At 38.6% G+C, this 21,332-nt stretch overlaps 1 protein-coding gene across 4 annotated transcripts in view; it reads right to left on the bottom strand.

Annotated features, from left to right (window-relative positions):
- The window catches only part of LOC136831506 (serine/threonine-protein phosphatase 4 regulatory subunit 1-like), a 424,185-nt gene that overhangs the window by 378,993 nt on the left and 23,860 nt on the right, over positions 1-21,332 (bottom strand). For 2 of the 4 annotated variants that reach the window (XM_067092038.1, XM_067092036.1), the window contains exon 3: positions 10,066-10,107. The exons of the other annotated variants lie outside the window; for them this stretch is intronic. In XM_067092038.1, the coding sequence (XP_066948139.1) occupies positions 10,066-10,107 (42 nt within the window). The remainder of the gene's footprint in view (positions 1-10,065; positions 10,108-21,332) is intronic. 4 annotated transcript variants of the gene reach the window in all.

The raw sequence follows: 21,332 nt of genomic DNA, 5'->3' as shown, positions 1-21,332 counted from the left end.
GAATACATTTTAACTGTTCATTTATTAATCTATTTTTTCTTTTTAATAAGTGAGATCTCTTCTTGCTATATTTCTCTTCATCTTCTCTTACTTCTTCCTAATGAACATGACATTCTTTGGAAGCTTGAATTTGGGTTTGTTCCATATGAATAGGGTTCATCGTCTGAAGAATAATAATAATAATAATAATAATAATAATAATAATAATAATAATAATAATAATAATAATATTATTATTATTATTATTATTATAGCAACCGGGGGTGGGGTATACAGTTGACAGGTCAGTTAAGTTGCATTTTGGTTGGGAATGAATGAAAGGAACAGTGCCATTGCAATGCAAGAAAATCTATCCACGCACTGATCTTGCTTATGCTTGAAGGCATTCTGATCAGCCTGTATTTTAGGATCCATCAATGATGGTCACCACTTATTTATCAGTTATAACTTCTAGTTTTCTCAAATAACTTCCTTCGGTGTTCAGGCTGATTTGAAGTGCATGGGTTTTGAAAGACTCTGTATAAGGGAGAGAGAAAAGATGACCCATTAAAATCGTAAGTTATGGTGATGCTATTGTAATTTCTGGAAGAGGATATTACACAAAATGAGTAAATTCCTTTCGAAAAGGTAAATAAAAAAAAAAACCTAAGCAAACGAGAGAGAGAGAGAGAGAGAGAGAGAGAGAGAGAGAGAGAGAGAGAGAGAGAGAGAGAGAGAGAGAGAGAGAATAATGTACTAGAAATTACTCCCCATGAGTTACTATATCCTTAATTTTCACAGGACACACGAGATAGAATCTTGGAAAAAAAACTAATTTGAAGATGTAACGAACATCCAATAAATGAATGGTAGAGAATAATGCCTGACCAGTAATAATAAGCAAAACATATAAAAAAACATTTCTATCCCAAATCGCCCGAGAGGACCTGAGTTCGATCCCGATGTACGTTAGAAATTAATAATAATGATAATAATAATAATAATAATAATAATAAATATTAAGTCTCAGGCAAATTTAACAAAACGCTTCAACACTCATTTTTCGTAGAGACAGTATCATATCCCAATCAAACAACTACCAATTATTAAATTTTATAAAAAATAAACGGAAAGCGACTGTTATGCACGGAACATGTTCTCTGACATCTTCCAACCAAACTCTGCACCAAGTAGTGCATATTTCTTTTATAATAACGAGCGCAAAATTGAATCAGCTAATCGCAAAGGCAACGGTGGATACTTCTGTGAAATAAAAGTATCGGGCTGAGTGAAATGGGAGCAGAGGAAATGGAGTTTGAAAGCCACAATCTAACTACGATCTCTTTTTCACTGGAGCTGACTGTATATTTCCCCACGCGACATCCCCGACGGTAGTCCTGATTGGCTGTTTATGCTGCTCGGCAGTTAATATAGGTTACGATGGTAGCGGCTACGGATATTTACTGTCAGAAAAAATAAAAGGGGGTAGGGTTCGACTAGAATGCTAGTCGGGTTGGGTTTTGCAACGTCAATAGTTCCCAAAAAAATTCGGTGTGGACTCATTCCTGATTATTTTAATAACTTTCAACTCAACAATATCTTGACAATCGAAGCTTCAGCAACTGATTCTATTAGTAAACCTAAATTATTATTATTATTAGAAAAGTTTTACCAGAACACTGAGCTGACTATCAGCTCTCACAGGGGTGGCCCGCAGGATTTGTTTTTAGTTACATTTTCGTCAAATTACAATATTTCAAAAAGTTTATAATTGGATTAATTTCTAATGCTGAAGATTCTGACAAAATTTCACAGATCGATTTACTTCCAAAATATCAGTCCTACTCTTTACAACAGACTTCAAACAAACTGAGAGTTACTCTTGATTAAGAGGAAAAAAAAAAGTAAAAAATACGCCGAATTTTCTTCGGTGCAATATTTTTCTGTACAGCCGCTACAGCGTATAATCAAGGCCTCCAAAAGTAGATCCATCTTGCGGTGGTCTCCGTATAGTGCCGTAAGAGCCGCGGTGGTGGCCTATCCTATATCGTTGCCAGAAGCACAATCATGGCTAACTTTAACCTTAAATAAAATAAAAACTACTGAGGCTAGAGGGCTGCAATATGGTGTGTTTGACGATTGGAGGGTGGATTATCAACATAGCAATTTGCAGCCCTCTACCCTTAGTGGTTTTTAAGATCTGAGGGCGGACAGAAAAAGTGCGGACAGAATAAAATGCGGACGGACAGCCACATCCGGCACAATAGTTTTCTTCTACAGAAAACTAAAAGATTCCAAAACCTCCATCCCAAGATTTTTCATGTTTATATTAAAAATGACCTGAACATCGTCAACACTGCAGAAAATTCATAAACTCGTCCATCCTTATAAAACACAACCTACAATTCATTTCACTACCAGATAACTCACATAACCTTCCAACTACGAAGAAGCGGGTCTGTCGCTTACCAATGGGCTAGATACCCATTCTCATTCCTCCCACATTTTTCTGGTTTTATTCGGTCACAAGTTTCACGGGAGTAATTCCCCCCGCCCCCCTTGTCGTCTGCTTATGATATACTGAGCTCTATATAACATTAAGCCAAATACATAAACGACAATTAGAAAATGCGCCTTAGTTTCTTCGACGCAATCGAGTTTTCTGTACGCCATATAATCAAGGCCACCAACAATAGATCTATCTTTCGGTGGTCTCCGTATAATGCTGTATGAGCCGCGGCCCGTAAAACTTTAACCACGGCCCGGAGGTGGCCTGACCTATATCGTTGCTAGACGCACGATTATGGGTAACTTTAACCTTAAATCAAATAAAAAATAATGAGGCTAGAGGGCTGCAATTTGGTATGTTTGAGGAATGGAGGGTGGATGATCAACAAAGCAATTTGCAGCCCTCTAGCCTCCGTAGTTTCTAAGATCTGAGGGCGGACAGAAAAAGTGCGGACGGACAGACAAAGCTGGCAAAACAGTCTTCTTTCACAGAAAACTAAAAAAACTGAGCAATCATATTAAGCTGTTACAAAAGAATAAAAATCTGCAAAGCTTCTTCCGAACCTTCATCTCGGCAGAAATTTAACGAAACCTAGAATTAAGTTAAGGATAAGCTCAATAAACAATTAAATAATAAGCCGAGTAACCTTAAAAAGTTATAACAAAACAAATACGAATCTAACAAAAGTCATTCGAACCTCCGCAAAGCAGAAATAATAATAATAATAATAATAATAATAATAATAGGAAAAAGACCTTCTTTAATACAGGTTTTGTTAAACAAAATGGCAGTTTCAACAGCCATTTTGTTAAACAAAACCAATAATAATAATAATAATAATAATAATAATAATAATAATAATAATAATAATAAGCTAGGATTAACTCAAGGATCACGCGCCAAGAAATAAAAAAAAACCCACAAAAACACCCGACTCCACACTAAAGGCGTAATCACACGCCCTACAACGTTTTCCAGCGTCTTGCCGAGAAACTTTCCACCGAGAAGCCGATATTGGAGGCATTACTGAAATCGCGCAACCTCGGGGTCGTGTGACATAACCTTTACGCATACTCGAGGCTTCAGTTTTACACCCAAATAGCAAACTTGATGCCTATTATCATTATCGTTATTATTCAGCAGATGAACCCTATTCGTATGCAACAAGCCCTAAGGGGCCGTTAACTTGAAATTCAAGCTTCCAAAAAATATGTTCATTGGAAGGAAGTAACAGGAGGTAACGGGAAATACAGAAAGAGGAGATAAATTGTCAAAAAAGAAAAAGCTAAATTAATAATTTAATAAATAGATAAAGTTAATTAAATTATTCAAATACGAGCAATGCATAGAAGGATCTTGAGCCATTCCAGGATACAAATGAATCGAGGTTACCCCTCCGAGAAATTGGTTTTCAACATAACAATGCAGTTCAACTGACAAATAGGCTAGTAAGAAAAATTAACACTTCAACCAATAATTCACATACGTCGGACAGAGAGGCAATTCAGTTCCTTGTCACTGTTCCCCATTAAACCAAAAATGTACTCAAAATCAGCATATGGAAAATATACGTATTCTTCTTTACGTGAAGCATATTGCCACTTTTTCCTTGACGAAAGAAAGATGGAGAGATAAGAATGGGTATTTCATGAGAGTCAATCAATCTTCACAGGGAAGAGGAAACAATTTATTGTGCAACAAACTTACAAAGTACAGCACAACAGGCAACCCGGACGCCGTATGCGTATAGGGGAAAGCCCTCTATAATGAATGGCATTGGCTGTGGTATTATAGATACCATTTCCACCCTACTGATTACTAGACAAACGTCATTTCTCCGGGCTGATACGATACTCAGGCAGTATTACAAAATATACGATACTCAGGTAGTATTACAAAATATAAATGCTTACAGATAATTACACAGGGGAATTACAATACATTACGTAGAAATCACTCATTAAAAGACTGCACCGCAAGATTTGTCTCAAATATTACAAAGTAAATCACTTCACAGGAAAAAAAAAAAATCTGACAGGGACACTTGACCATGTACTGTCAGCCTTCACAAGAAAGGGGAAAAATTTTTTACAGGTATCTTCAGCTTGAATCACCAGCCTACACAAAGAACAACAAGATTCTTACATAGTCATTTTCAAACCGCTCCATCAGCCTCCACAGGACAAAGAAAGGGAATCTGACGGCCACTGAACACCCACCCTATCAGCATTAATGAAAAAGAAATTAGGATATGCATGGGCATCTTAGACCAGGCCATCAACCTTCACGGGGAAAAGGGAAGATTTCTGGCAGCCATTTTATAGAATAAAATATAGAATTTAGACCTCTGGCAGCCATTCTATAGAATAGAATACAGAATTTAGACTTCTGGCAGCCATTTTGTAGAATAGAACACAGAATTTAGGCCAGCGGCCAAGCGCTGGGACCTATGGGGTCATTTAGCGCTGAGAAGGAAATTGACAGTAAGAAGTTTTGAAAGGTGTAACAAGAGGAAAACCTCGCAGTTGCACTGAGACAGCTGTTAGAGTGGGTGGAAAGTCAGATGGAAGAAAGAGAATATGAACAGAGGTACAGTACAGGAATGAAAGTGGTTGCTCCCAAGACCCTAAGGAAATGCCTACAGAGCACCACGTGAGGTGCACTGACGGCACTAAACCCCTACGGGGACCATCTTATACATGCACCTTCAGCTTAAAAAAAAAAATTATGGGGAATTCTGAAACAGCACTACAGGCCTTCACAACCAAATCATATCTGCCTCGTCAACCTTCACAAGAAAATAGGAAGAATTCGCTTGGGCATATCATAACCCACCCAACCCCCCTTTTGCATGGAAAAACGAAGTCTTATGACGTGGCAATTTCACACCTACCATGTCAGCCCCCACAGAGAAAACGGAACTGGGTGGACATTTTAAACCCACCTGTTGGCCATCACAGAAAAAGGTGGGGGGAATCTACCAATGGCATCTATACCCACCCGTTGGCCTTTAGAAGAAAATGGAAGAATTCTGACGTCCTTAAGAAAAAAAAAATAAGGGGGTGAAGGGGTCCTCTGCCAAGCACTGCTGCTGGCTGAAGAATTCTGACAGGCAGTGACTGTATACCCAGCCAGCTGACCTACATTGAAAAAGGGGGGAAAGAAATCTCAAGAAAGCAATATATACTGTTCTCCTTATATTTAAATACATTTTTATCTATTTATTAATTTACCAATTTATTTTTCGTTTTAATAAGTGAGATTTCTTTTCTCTGTATTTCCCTTTACCCTCTGTTACTTCCTAATGAGCAAGACATCCTTCGAAAGCTTGAATTTCGAGTCAATGGTCCCCGTGGGGCTGTTCCACATAAATAGGGTTCACCTTCTGATTAATAATATTGTGCCAACCCCGTCAGCCTTCACGTAAAAAACGGAAGAACCCGGGGTGCTTGCTATGTATGGCCCGTGATTAATCGCGGAGCGAAAGGTCAAGTGCCGGCAGCGAGAGGAGGAGGTTTTCCCTGCGGAACGTGAGTTAACATTTCTTTACTACATTACCAGTTCCGAGAACCGTACGAGAGTGTCCAGATTTCTACGCTAATATTTGTCTTCGTTTCTATCTTGCCTGGAATCAATCGACTCGCTCTGATGATAGGAAGGAGAGAGAGAGAGAGAGAGAGAGAGAGAGAGAGAGAGAGAGAGAGAGAGAGAGAGAGCTACAATGACGGTCCCACCTCCAAACCAATAAAAGAGACGGAGCGCCGTCAAGATATTTGGACGGTTCCAGAAGGGTTCGCAGCCAGAAAATGAAATACAATGGAGCCGCAAGCAATAAAGGAGAATGGGGGCAGGGGAGGAAGAGATGGAGAAGGAGAAGGAGGAGGAGAAGGAGGAAGGAGTAGGAGTAGGAGGAGTAGGAGAAGAAGGAGGCAGGAGAGAAGGAAAAGGGGAAGGAGAAGGAGAGAGAGGGGGGGTTAGGGGAAGGGAAAAAGGTGGAGGAGGGGGGGAGGGAAAAAAGGAGGAGGAGGAGGAGGAGGAGGAACAACAAAAGGCAAACCAAACATCGTCAGCAGCAGCGGCACAGTGGTGAGGCGAAGACGGGTCTGTCTCCCAACTCCCTCCTTCCGGCGGATGTTGCCAGGGATGGAAAGGAGGGGGAAGGGGGAGGAGGAGGAGGGTGATATAGGGAGGGAGGGAGGAGGAGAAGGGATAGAAAGGGGTGAGGAAAGCCAGGCAAGAGGAGCGTAGGGGAGGACAGCAGCGAGAGAGAGAGAGAGAGAGAGAGAGAGAGAGAGAGAGAGAGAGAGGAGAGAGAAAAAGGGAAAACGCAGGTAGCTGACAGAGAGAGGGGGGAGGGAGGGAGATGACCGAAGTCGTGAGCTGAAGAGGACGGAAAAGGCAGGAGGGGGAGGAAAAAAAGGGAAAAGAATAAGCGGAAGGGAAAACGGACGGCATTTACAGGAAGAAGGGGAAGGAGGGGGGAATGACTGGGATGGGGGGATGGGAGGGTAAGGAGTATGACGTGGGGGGAGGAGGAGAAGGCAACGGTGTCTGCATGGGGAGTAAGAGAGAGAGAGAGAGAGAGAGAGAGAGAGAGAGAGAGAGAGAGAGTTGACGTGAAAGAAAAGGAAAAACTTGGAAGCGAATGAAGAAAAGATGAAAATGAAAACAGATTTATTAAAAGGTCAAATAAGGCAACGGTGTCTGCATGGGGAGTAAGAGAGAGAGAGAGAGAGAGAGAGAGAGAGAGAGAGAAAATCGCTGAATTTACAAAACGAGAAAACCAGGACGGTGATAAAAGGCCAAGAAGAAAGACCAGAGAAAAATATAGAAACCTCCAGGAGAAGACTTTTGCGAAACCCTGGCAAGGAGAAAAAGAGGAGTGAGGGGGCCAAGGCATATCGAAATAAAATACTCTCTCTCCCTCTCTCTTTAAACCGCCAAACGCTAATAACAACAACCAGGCGACAATAATATATTCTGACAAACACCTAGCTAAAATGAACTTCGAATCTGAACGAAGCAATTAAAAACTTTTTTCCAACTCGCAAACATAACGGCGCTTGCGAAAAGCACCGTTAGCAACAACACGATACACTTACAAACAATATATAAATACAGCTTGAAAATCTTATCTTATAAAGAGGGCATTCTTGCAAGAAGGAGCAGTCAAACTGAAACCCCATCGTTGCAAACATCATCATCATCATTAGTATTTTGATTCAAAACAAAGAACAACAAAACAATCCTAAAATCTAAGCCAATATGTAACTAGCTTCAAAACAATAATAAAATAATGACCAAACAAAACAATAAAATAATGACCAAACAATGAAAACTAAGATAAACACAGACGAATATAAAATAAATATACGTGAATGAACAAAAAATACTTACATACAAAATCAGCAATACAACTCGGACACTGATACGTGGCACTTAAAAGTAATACTGTACTGCAGCTACAAGATGTGACATGGAGGGATCAAGAAGGGATACATCAAGGGGATACACTACAATATCCACGGCAGTGAACCTTCCAGTTGGGGTTATAACAACCTAGCCTCATAAATAAGAGGTTTTGTTGTTGTAAACACACATGTTTACTAGCAAAACTGATATGGCAAAGTGATGGTAGTACTACATACGGCTCATCATTCACATGCAGGGTATTTGATAAAATTGCTCATCAATTACTTTCTACCCAGTATCTGTCAACTACGTGAGAGAGAGAGAGAGAGAGAGAGAGAGAGAGAGAGAGAAAGAGAGAGAGAGAAAGAGAGAGCATATTAGCTAACATCTAAGAGAATATCAGCTAAAATCTAAAAGTTATTTTCAAAATAAATGGGGACTATAAATGCGCAAAACACTAGCAAACTCTATTGCCACAATACATATGGGAAAATCCAAATTAATAATGATAAAAAAATGAATATTTATCTATTATAGTATCTCGTAGTATACTAATACACATTTCCCGTTCAATATTCTTAAAAGACCGTAAGTTACAGAAAATTAAAACAAACCGGTTACAGCAAAATTGACTGATATGTGTACGTCACTATGCCATCGCAACACACAAACAAACCCATTACAGCAAAACTGACTGATATGTGTACGTCACTAAGCCAACGCAACAAACAAACAAACCCATTACAGCAAAATTGACGATATGTTTACGTCACTATGCCAAAGCAACAAACAAACCCATTACAGCAAAATTGACTGATATGTGTACATCACTATGCCATCGCAACAAACAAACCCATTACAGCAAAATTGACTGATATGTGTACGTCACTGTGCCAACGCAACAAACAAACAAACAAACCCATTACAGCAAAACTGACTGATATGTTTACGTCACTATGCCACCGCAACAACTATGATTCCACCAGAAAGTAAAGCACCTACAGACATATAATCATTGAAGACTGTTTATAAGACATATTCAAACAACACGTTTAATGTGGGATGCTGAGCGCAGGCGCTTGTAATCAAGCAAAAAAAAAAAAATTATCGCCAAACTATTGACGGTACGGAACGTTTATAAGAACAATTAAAAATTAAAGAAAGGCTCACATGAATGGCAAAGATACAAAACTAATGTGTAAACACGAATAAAAAAAAAACTTGGAAAGTTACAGAGTTGACATTGAACAATAATTGTCTATGGTGCATCACTATAATGTGACCGGAAATAATACGTAAAAAGCCAGTAATGTATATGAGCGATTGTAATTTTTACTTGACAATAATTGTAATAGGGTCTTTAAAACAAAAACATGAGAAAATATTACAAAATTCTTTAAAGGCAGAAGCAACTTTAATGCAGGTTCAAGATAACATTAAAAAGGTGTCACTTAAATTGAGGCTACGATAGACATCAAGGAACAAATGGTAAATTTACGTTTAAAGCAACGCACATGAACATTACACCTTTAAAACAGAGAAACAATGGGAACACAGAGGAAGGGAATGCGGGAAAATCATTCGCGTCAAGAGACGATCTGCCAAATTCACGAAGGAATGTGTTTTAAATAATAAAATTATTTAAAAGGAAAAATGACAATGAAGCCAAGGGGCGTGAACATTTCAACAGAGGAGAAAAGAAAAACACTGAGAAGGAAGACACGTTTTTTAAAAACGTTTTCAGAAGTTTTAAAGCAATGGGGCTTAATATTTAGAAGAAGGAACGTAACGTTTCCGACGGAGAAAAATAAACTTGGAATTAACAGAAGTAAACATGTCAGAGCAATACATCACTTTCAGCAGGCAATTATTCTTAAAACAACGTGATGGCCAAACATTTAAACAAACATTTAAAACAACAACAAAAAAATTGTTAAACAGGGCGATGAGGACAATCAATCAAAATAAGCAAGCAAAACAAAAAAAATAAATAAATAAAAATAAAAATATGAAATGAACATGAAAATGCAGCTGCAACAAACACAATCTCAACAGGCCTGCTGTGATTTCTCATCATCATCATCATCATCGTTCCCCCAATGGCAGGAAAAAAAACTATAATAATAATAATAATAATAATTAGAGAGACAGAGATTCATATTCACCCTCGAGTGTGCGCATCCAGTCCGTCATACTGAAGTCGCTGTCTGCCGTGTTTGGAAGAGAAGAAAGGGGAAAAAATTCAAAAATTAAAAACAGGAAATGTTCAAGAATCAGGTTTCAAAACTCAAAAAATTCTCTAGGTGCTAAGCTCTGACAGAGAGAGAGAGAGAGAGAGAGAGAGAGAGAGAGAGAGAGAGAGAGAGAGAGAGAGAGAGAGAGAGAGAGAGGCTCAAAAACTTTCCTTGTTGCTAACTCAGAGAGAGAGAGAGAGAGAGAGAGAGAGAGAGAGAGAGAGAGAGAGAGAGAGGAGGTTATAGTTCGAAATTTATTTAGTTGCTACTCTCGGAAGGAGAGTTCAAAACACCACCCAACTGCTAAGCTCAGAGAGAGAGAGAGAGAGAGAGAGAGAGAGAGAGAGAGAGAGATTATACCTCCTAATCTACGTAGTTGCTACTCTCAGACGGAGAGTTCAAAACACTATCTATATAGTTGCTAACCTGAGAGAGAGAGAGAGAGAGAGAGAGAGAGAGAGAGAGAGAGAGAGAGATTATACCTCGAAACCTATTTAGCTGCTACAGTATTCTCACAACCTCAAAGAGAGAGAGAGAGAGAAACCTTACGCAGACCGACATTCTGGCCGTACAGGATAATCAGTCATCAATACAAACAATCATTAGCTGGTACCTATCATGGATACAGTCAAAGTCCAGAGCATTTCTAAAAATAACTTTACCCAATGGCAGAGTCCAAAAATGAAAATAAACATTCCTTGAAGTCGGACAGCCTTGCCTTTTGTAAATGAAGACAGATTTTCTTATGAAAAACCAGGATTAAGGAAAATTGAATGAGCTTATAGTAATAATAATAATAATATGTAGATACCGTTTAATTAACCTAATAATAATAATAATAATAATAATATATATAATAATAATAATAATACTCTTTAAACTACGTCACGGTCACACAATTCATCACATGCTATCAATGAAAAACCACCGCAACGTAACGGTTTCTGGAGGAGTTCCCGCTACTCACACTCGCGGAGAACGACAGGAAACAAGCAATAAATGCTGTGGCTTTTCTTGAAGTTAACCCCCTATCAATCTATGAAGACAATGAACTTACTGAAATGCACACGCAAAACAATTTTTTTTTTTAGCTGTGATCTGGCTTGCAGCAACCTCACGGAGGATGTAGTGCAATCGGAACTTCGGAAGTTCAAGCGAAGATGCAATGCATTGCTATCTTAATGCAATTCAACGTGTATTTCAATATTTTACTTAAATTTTTTATTTGTTTGTTAATTCATCTGTTTTTCTAATGACTGATCTCTTTCTGTACCTCCCATTACCTCCTGTTACTTCTTTCGAATGAACACCATATTATTCTTTGGAAGCTTGAATTTCAAGTCAATGGCCTCCATGGGCTTGTTTCATATGAATAGGGTTCATCTTCTGTATAATAATAATAATAATAATAATAATAATAATAATAATAATAATAATAATAATAATAATAATAATAATATGGTTTCAGACTCTTACTGGCATCAAATCTACTGGTACTGAAAGCAACTCTCGAATGATGACAAATTATAAGAGGAAAAACATCGTACTTAATTGAATATAACGTCTTTGTACAGGTAATATTTCAGTCAATGCTTCGTCGAGGTTTTAACTTATAGACAGGTTTGTAGCGCCAGTCAACCCACCTCATCCCACACTTCTGCACAGATCAGCAACACCAGTGTAACTATTTTCAGAGATTCACTAACCTGAATAAAAAGGTTTTCCCCGTAACCAGTACAGAATGGCTCTAACATTTGAGTAACAACAATCTTGTTATAAATGCTAAATATTTAATGTTATTGGGAATAAACACGAAAAATAGCTTTCTTTTTTCACAAACAATAACATGACTGGATAAAAGATAAATTTTGATTCTAATCTACATACAATCATCATGGCGGGTTTGCAACGCTTTTCATTTTCATAACTCGGTTGAAGATTTATTCTCTCTCTCTCTCTCTCTCTCTCTCTCTCTCTCTCTCTCTCTCTCTCTCTCTCTCTCTCTATATATATATATATATATATATATATATATATATATATATATATATATATATATATATATATATATATATATATATATATATATATATGACTATTTATCACATCACTGTGATTCATATACAATCAGAAAGCTACAAACGTCCTTTAATATCCAACTAAAAATTCCCCTTCAGGTAACACATATGAAAATATATTATTTCCGAGGTAGAGCGAATTGGATATAAAGGACGTTTGTAGCTTTTCTGATTATATATATATATATATATATATATATATATATATATATATATATATATATATATATATATATATATATATATACTTGAGAATGATGTATGCCAGTTAGGCTACTGTATGGAGGTTCTTACCTAAGAGAGAGAGAGAGAGAGAGAGAGAGAGAGAGAGAGAGAGAGAGAGAGAGAGAGAGAGAGAGAGAGAATATGGAAAAGGTGGTTTGTGGGACGAGAGGGTAAAGTTCGACCTTCCCCCCACCACCTACCCCCACGTCCTCCCTCCTCCTCCCATCCCAATCCCTACTCCGTTAAAGTAATGAAAAGACCTTAGGCCTGTCTTCGCCTGAGCACCCACCCAACCCCAATCTTCCCCCTACTCCTGCCAGGAGAGAGAGAGAGAGAGAGAGAGAGAGAGAGAGAGAGAGAGAGAGAGAGAGAGAGAGAGCAATACTACACACGCACACTTCCCAGGCAAAAGGTTCCCTCCCGACATGGTTCCCACCTTCGCATTTCCCTTATTATAGCACCCAACATGCCAATCCTCCCTCAGCCTATGTGTATGTAGGATGTCCCTCTCCACAAGGGAGCGTTTCTTCCTTTCCTCCTTCCTTCCTTCCTCCTCTGCCAAGTCTCCTTCTCCACCTCACTTTTAACAGCCTTCCTGGGAGTATTTCAAGGCATGCTGATGCTTGAAAGTTTGAGAGGCTGCAAAGCTTCCCTCGGTGTAGGGGTATGGCTGTTTATCACTATTTGTTAATAAACTTATTTGTAATTAAGGTCTGTTTGCTTCCTTCCCAGCAAACTTTTTTTTTTAATCATAAGGAATTTATCTGTGGAAGCTTTGCATAGGTCAAAGGCTTTTTGGCTACTTACATAAAAGCGTGAACTTCATTTCAAAATGAAATTTCTCTAGCCTTCCATTTTTCATCCAGCCCAATCCTACCCTGCAGAACAGCCTGTTACAAAACGTGTAAACCAAGACCTATTTCAGCTATTAACTCGAGATTTGGACCAGGAACATACCCAAGAAACCCATCATATGAGGGAGACGGTAAACCAAGACCTATTTCAGATATTAACTCGAGACAGACCGAAATATCCCCCAAAAAACCTCACCGTCTAAGGGGAGACAGCCAGAGAGACTGAGAAATTTTTCTTACCTTAATTTTCATTCATAACTTATTCCTACACGACGACCCGCCCATCCTCCTCTTCCACCCCAGTGAGGAAGCAACGCCATGCAAAAGCCCGGCTAGACATCAAAGGCTTTCTCGACAACAACAAAGAGGCCCAATGACCCAAATTTAATCTAGATCAGTGCCAAGTGCCGACGTCCCCCTCCTCTAAAACCTTTTCAAGTTTTTGTCAAAGTACGAGACCCTATCTCTCTCTCTCTCTCTCTCTCTCTCTCTCTCTCTCTCTGAACACAGGCTATACCGCCTACGTTCGAACGAGTCACTGATGAATATTTCTGTAACTGAATAAAGTCACTGGAGGCTAAATTGCGACTGAACTCAGCTATAGAAAATATAACAAATTCAGTTCACTAACTACGAGTATATGTCATTCAGTGTCCTATCTAATGCACAGTCTTTAAAAGGTGTATTGAGAATTATGAAAACATTTTTCAGTGATTTGCTCTTCTTTCTTAATTTCAAATTACTTGTACGAGTCACATAAGCATTAAATGGATATAAATAATGTTTCAATTAATTATCATTACCCAACATCTCGCTTCCTTCCAAAGAGTTCGACTCGAAGCTATTAAAAGCTTCTGAAGCTTTTAATAGCTTCGAGTCGAACTCTTTTGCAGGAAGCGAGATATTGGGTAACGATAATTAATGGAAACATTATTAATATCCATTTAATGCATAGGTAACTCGTGCAAGTAATCTGAAATTAAGAAAGAGCAAGTCACTGAAAGATGTTTTAATAATTCTCAACACACCTTTTTAAGGACTGTGCAGAAACAAGATACTGAATAAAATATACTCGTAGTTAGTGAACTCATGTGTAATCTTATACTCAATTCGACTAACCTACCAAATTCACTAATAAGAATGATTAGGTGTTTTGATTCCCAGTTACCGTTCCGATTAAAAAAAAATATTAATGGCATAACGTTATTATTCCGTCATGAAATATTTTCCAAATTTAAATCCAAATTTTTAAGGCCTCTTGAAATACCAACCCGCATTATTAGAAAGAAGGAAGAGAAAAACATACTCTACTGAAAAACTGGACCTACTTAATTCAGATGAAACCTATTCATATGGAACAAGTCGATAGGGGCCATTGGCTTGAAATTCAAGCTTCCAAAGAATATGGTGTTCATTAGGAAGAATTAAGAGGAAGTGAGACACAGAAAGAAGTCCCACTTATCAAAAACGAAAAAAAAATAGATTAATAAATAGATAAAAAAAAGTACTAAAATGCAAGGAAAATAAGTTCCAATTCCACGGCATCCTCGAGCGATTGGAACTGCAGAAGTTCAAGCGAAAATGCAGGAACTGGAATTCGTAAACAAAATCGCTGATGAAAAGAAATCTGCGTTGCAAGATACCCACGTTTCAACACAGCTAAACTCGATCGTCTCTGTCCCAACACTCCACGGGATTTGCAAGTACTTTTAAGGAAATTCGGATTATCACGGCGCTACAGCATTGTGAACGTAAAAATGAATATATTACTTGTGCCTGACTTGGTGCAAACATCACGACTATGCAGACTATCGTAGTTATAATGCTGAGAGGTTTAGTTAAAACACACTTCAATATTCAAGTATTATTTGTAACAAATAGTTAAAAAACACTTCAATATTCAAGTATATATTTTATAACAAATAGTTAACAAAACACTTCAATATTCAAGTATTATTTGTAACAAATAGTTAAATGAAACTTCAATATTCAAACATTATTTATAACAAATAGTTACTTCACACTTCAATATTCACGCATTATTTACAACAAATAGTTAAAACACACTTCAATATTCAAGTATTCCTTATAACGAAATTCTCAGTACAAATATGCTATGTTCCTAACACAGCATGTGAAAAGAACAATTAAGTCTTCCTAATGAATAACAAAAAGCAAGAGGTAGTTCCAAGAATGATTACCTCAAAAAGGAACGGCAGATATTGCATCGGAAGGTTACCCCACGATATTTATATCTTTATCCAAATGCCTACTTGGGCGAGAACATAGTGGAAAAATGGAAAAGTGTAGCAACTAACCCACCAAGCTCCCCAACCCAGGATACGAACTAACAAGAAAAAATACTCATGGTATCCTGAGTCTTAAAATGGAAACAAACTTATTTTTTAATGCATCTGTAGTTACATAATAGATTTGTTTCTCCGCGGATAACGTTCTTGTACAAGGGGAAGCGACATCACTTCCTTCTCGTTACAAACAAATGACACGGAGTGTGTAAAATGCAGCAATTGTACTGCTAAGCCACATGACTGCGTTGTTATGCTTATGTGACCAAGTTACGTATCACAGCCTATTCAAATCTAACGTAGACTAAGGATCCGTACGTAGCCGGAGACCCAAATTTTTCGGTAATTGAAAATGGGATAAGACTGCAATTTCTTGAGAGAGAGAGAGAGAGAGAGAGAGAGAGAGAGAGAGAGAGAGAGAGAGAGAGAGAGAGTTAAAAATCGCAAAATTCCCTAGTATTCTGATGATGTCAAGCTCAGCGGTCTATCGCTCATGGTACAGAAAAACAAATTCCTTAGTAACTGTCTCCAAAGTTCATGCTATTACAAATGCCTCTTTCTCAAACGTGTTCAAGAACGCGACCTCCAATTCTTTCTCGCCTTTCCCAGCCTTGTTAAACATGAAGTAACACACATCATCCGTATTTACATTGAAAAATCCGAACACTTGCCTATGGTTTTTCACATCTTTCCTCCCAAACTAAATTGCTCTTCCCATAATAACCTTCCTCAGACGGTCCCCCAAGAAGGACCTCAAATAATTTAGGAAGAATACGCTGCTTCATGTTCTCCAATTGTATGTTTATGGATTTATTTAATTTATTTATATAATTGCTGTCTACTTCTTTCCCAATAAGGAAATAAAGTTGTCCGTGAGAGATTTTGTTTTTGGCTTTCATGAATAACAATTAATTCTAAACTACTATTTTCCTAAGAAGTGCGAGTGTATCTGCGTCACTATCAAGGAACAACAAGACCAAAACAGAGCACAATCCATACAGGAAATGTACAGAAAGTTATGGGGAAACCGCAATAATTTATCGCCTGTTGCATGACTCTCGACAATACCACAATACCACCTTTAGCTGTAATGTGCTACAAACTTAAATCGTTCATGCCCAGTAAATCTAAAATGTTTTGGTTACCTTCATTATCATCTAGTGTTCCCTTCGATCTTTTGCTTGCCTACCAGAGAAAGTATTCTGTAATCTTCTGCTTATTTTCTTGGCGGTTTTCAGCAATATTTTGCTTAACTCACAAAGTAGTTGCAACGATTTTTTTCAAGAACTTGGCTACGTTTATCCCCCCCCCCTTTTTTTTTTTACTTTTTGACTACGTTTTCCTTTCCTCCTCATCAGCTAAGGTTTCCCAATGTTTTGCTTAAGTCCTTCTACATATTTACAAAAGGATGCGATACTCGGGAATCAAGGATGCGTAAACTGCGCATGTCTGAAGGGGGTTCGACACGCTGCTGATGAGCCTTCTGTTTAGGTGAATAGTGACCAAAGTTATGAAATTGTTGTTATAAAAGTTTTCTACGCTTGAGTTTCATCCAACATCCAGCGGTTAAAAGTATGAGTATGGCAAGAGCTCATTAAAATCGAATTTGCTTTATCTTGTGAATCATTTACACACCTACCCTGACCAGGATTCGAACCTAACCTATGCCTCCCTGAAGATGTCGTGCAATTGGAACGTCAAGAGGTTCAAGCGATGATGCAATGCATTACAATCCTAAAAACAATTCTCCTTGTATTTTAATAATTTAAATACATTTTCATGTATCTATTTATTAATTTGTTAACTTATCTGTTTTTCGAATACCTGATCTCGTTCTGTATTAACTTTACCTTCTGTTACTTCTTTCGAATGAACACCATATTCTATGGGAGCTTGAATTTCAAATCGCTGGCCCCTGTGGACTCGTTCCAAATGAATAGGGTTCATCTTCTGAGTAATAATGTAGTAATAATAATATGTCTTTCTGGCCTGATTTGTGGGTGACAGATAAACTATAAATGTCTGTCTTGAAGTTGCCTTCTGTTCAAGTGACAAGTCCTTGTCTCTGATACCTGTTTAAAGAATGCATCTGCGCTGCTCTCTTTCTGAAAAAGTGCCTATAGGCGCGACGTGTTTTTTAACAGACAACGGCCCTACACATAACTAACTACAACCATAACTGCGAGCATTTAAGAAGGATGTCAATGTACTGTCCACCTGTGATCTCAACCGAAGTTAACGAATGAAGAAGAAGGACCATGACACCGTAGTTTAAACCGTAAGCCAACTCATCATGTTCGTCTACTATACAGCAGTGAACGTGCATTCTTCACAATTATAACAGTACGCGTGTGCTGGAGAATTAAGCAGCAATCTCTCTCTCTCTCTCTCTCGTGTGACAAAAAATACAGAACCAAGCAACCCGCAAAACAACACACCATCTACCTTAGCAAGAAGGTAATGCTAAGGCGAAACAGTTCTAGGGCTTCCAGTCTCTCTCTCGCTCTCTCTCTCTCTCTCGTGCGCCTTCCCCTTCAACAGAATTTACTACGCGGCGGCGGCGGTGGTGGTGGTTGGGCAAAGCGAGCCTCACGACGCAAGAAAACGCAAAATACTCCTATACGTATGTGGAAAAGAAAAGGAAGTGGAGAAGGAATGAAAGATATACGTAGAGAGAGAGAGAGAGAGAGAGAGAGAGAGAGAGAAAATGGTGTCTTACCACGGGTCCAATATCCTACACCTCTTGAGCGTTCTCCTCCCCGCCCCCCTTCCCTCCACAACATACCCCCCACCTCCCTTCCTCATACCAGGAGTAGAGGGATGCACAACGTGAAGGAAAGAGGCTTGGCTTGAAGAGAGGGGTGGAAAGAAGAGTGACAGTGAAAAGGAGGGGACTGGCAAAGAGAAATGGGTGGGGAGGGGTGGGGGGGGATCGAGAGGTAATGGGAAGAAGGTTTAGGTAGTTGGGGAGGGGGTGAGGAGGGTGGGTTACGAGAAGTGGGGGAGCTACAGAGAGAGAGAGAGAGAGAGAGAGAGAGAGAGAGAGAGAGAGAAGGTACTGTAGGGGATAGGGACCACGGGAGGGAAGCGGCGAACTTGGGAACCTAGAGAATGGAGTACCGTAAGGATCTAATTGAAGGAACTTGCCCTGCCATCTATTGGCGACCCACGAAACTACCACCTTCCTAACACCAAAGATAGAGGGAAGCACCATACAAACACGCCCCTTGTCAAATCATACACACACTACGTCGATATTCATTTGTTTCACTCGAGCATAGCGGAAAGGTAACTGCGTAATTACTCAATTACTACTACGCATCATGTAAATCTGTCAAAGTGAGAGGCAACTACCAGATAACGTTCAGAAGACCAGCTGAAAACAAGGGGAACGTGATCTACAATATCCACGCCAACAAACAGCGGGTGACATTTAAAGAGTAGTTTTCTGAATGCAACCTTTTAATGTCAGCGGTTACGAATTCATTCATTCAGAGCCTGAAGTCGATAAGTCCTTCTTCATTGACTTATCAATGAGAACGAGGCTATAAAATGGGACGGCGCACGCGCACAAGGTCGCAGAACCTGCTTTCGATGATTTACAAGCACCATCATTCCATACGCCTCATTTCCAATAAATCAATGGGCGTGGCAAAACGACAATAACTGGTGGGAATTTGAATAAAATGCGCCATATCTTCCTTCACCTTCAATATTCTGCAAGGACTGGTGTATTTTGTGTTCAGTGTCCATGCACATATACTATGTATACGAAAATACACATAATTTCAACGCGTGTGTAGGTTCTAACAATGTCCACATCCGAATTACACGATTACTCAGCTTGGGAAGTGTTCTACAAAGCCACTTGCAAACGCCTAGGACTACGCCTTACCAATTTGGTACGCTGCATTATTATAGGAAACTTGTATTACGACATAAAACAGGATTTACAACACCTTAGGTCCATAAAAGCAAAAATTCTATCTTTATCTTTTTGTCGTTATAGTAGGTAGATAATGAAAGTCGGTCAGTGATAATAAAGATGATTCAAATAGTCACCATTTAAAATTGTGGCAATTAAATTAAGTAAATGTACGTCAAAACTATCCTACTTTTAATAGGGGGGTGGTTAAATGGTGAAAGCTAAACTTCCTAATTTTCTGCAATAATCTACCTGAAAATCATTTGTCATATCCATAACACAGTATTCTACATTTCAAAAAGTAAGACCGTTCACCAGGTAATTTTCCCAGTTGGTCAGAAAAAAAGTACTATTGCTTCAGGGTACTTTCAATAAAAATATGTTTTTAACAGTGTTAAAAATATATTCGGTACTAGACTGCAAAAATGGTCTACACAACTAGAACTGCGGAGCTTCAAATTTTATTTTCCCCATTGTCCTGCTCTTTACTAATAAATATGTTAGACCTTTCGGATAATTTACATAATCTGCATGCGCAAATTCTATACATTATTTCACACTAAAAATATTTACACTTTCAGTATGTCTCACTGTTACAAGTTACCAAAATATATATAAAAAAATTCAGGCAGGCTAAAAAGAAAAAAAAAATGTCTTCAGCTTGACTATCTCTTAGATTACAGTTTTGTATATTACAAAAACTTCTATAATCCTCTCAGGGCGTTACGAATTGCAAATGAGCAATCAACACTTAAGATAGCAATGTTTCTCCCATTATAAAAAGGCAAGGAAGTGTAGTCTTTATGTATGATAAACAAGGCAAGGAAGTGTAGTCTTTATGTATGATAAACAATCATGAGTATGATCATACATCCACAACACAACACTAGCCCTATTTTCTCATTCGTAAAAAATATACAACTGATCATCATCACCAACGCTTTACAGGGTTTTGATGTAAAATGAGTTACCTAATCTCTTACTCCCTGAATTCCCACTAGGTCTAGGTCTTCATCTCTCTCCCCATCCCACGATTTCCTGTGCCTTCCTAAGGTCACCATCTTTTCCTCCTCCCTACTTGTTAGATGGCCAAACCACCTCAATCTCTGAGGTCTCAGCTTTCTCCACATGAACGCCACACATCTCTGTGACTTCCTCTTTTGAAATATACTATCTCCCCACCATATTTTGCCCATGAATCTAAACAATCTATGCTCACTGCTTTTCACACCTTCCTCCAGTTTCCTTATCAGTGGGCCTTATGTCTGCCCCATATAGCTGAGCAAGCTTGCAAACCAGTCATGCACCATGCACTTCCTACTTATGGAACATTTTTATTTACCAGTAGTTTAACCATCTACCCATTTCATCCATACTGCTGGTACTCCTTTTCTTACTGACCTCTCAACCTGCTTCACAGTCCAGTGTGTTGCCAAGATATAAAAACAAATTCTCTACTACTTTTAAGACCTATCCATGTATCACAAAGCAGTTACCCACACCTCCCCTTCTTCCCCCATTTTCTCTTGTAATACACACAAATCAAAAGTTTACCTAAAAATTTTGGGAAAACCTAACAAAGAAAATAGGACTTTCTCATTGTTATCACTGCAGTATTTTCAATAACAATCTAGACAACAGTAAAATCTCGCACTGCATTCTTAGAAATAAGAAACTGTGCTGTGATGTACCTTGCAGGCCCAAAACTTCATGATGTCAACCCATCCATGAAAATGGCACTGGATGTGAAATGCACTACTTGTAGGATGTGCAACACTTCTAAAGTGCAGGTATAAACCACCCTCCTAGA

The sequence above is a fragment of the Macrobrachium rosenbergii genome, chromosome 48, assembly GCF_040412425.1.
Source record: "Macrobrachium rosenbergii isolate ZJJX-2024 chromosome 48, ASM4041242v1, whole genome shotgun sequence".
NCBI classification, from domain to species: domain Eukaryota; kingdom Metazoa; phylum Arthropoda; class Malacostraca; order Decapoda; family Palaemonidae; genus Macrobrachium; species Macrobrachium rosenbergii.
This window is presented reverse-complemented; position numbering and strand designations above follow the sequence as displayed.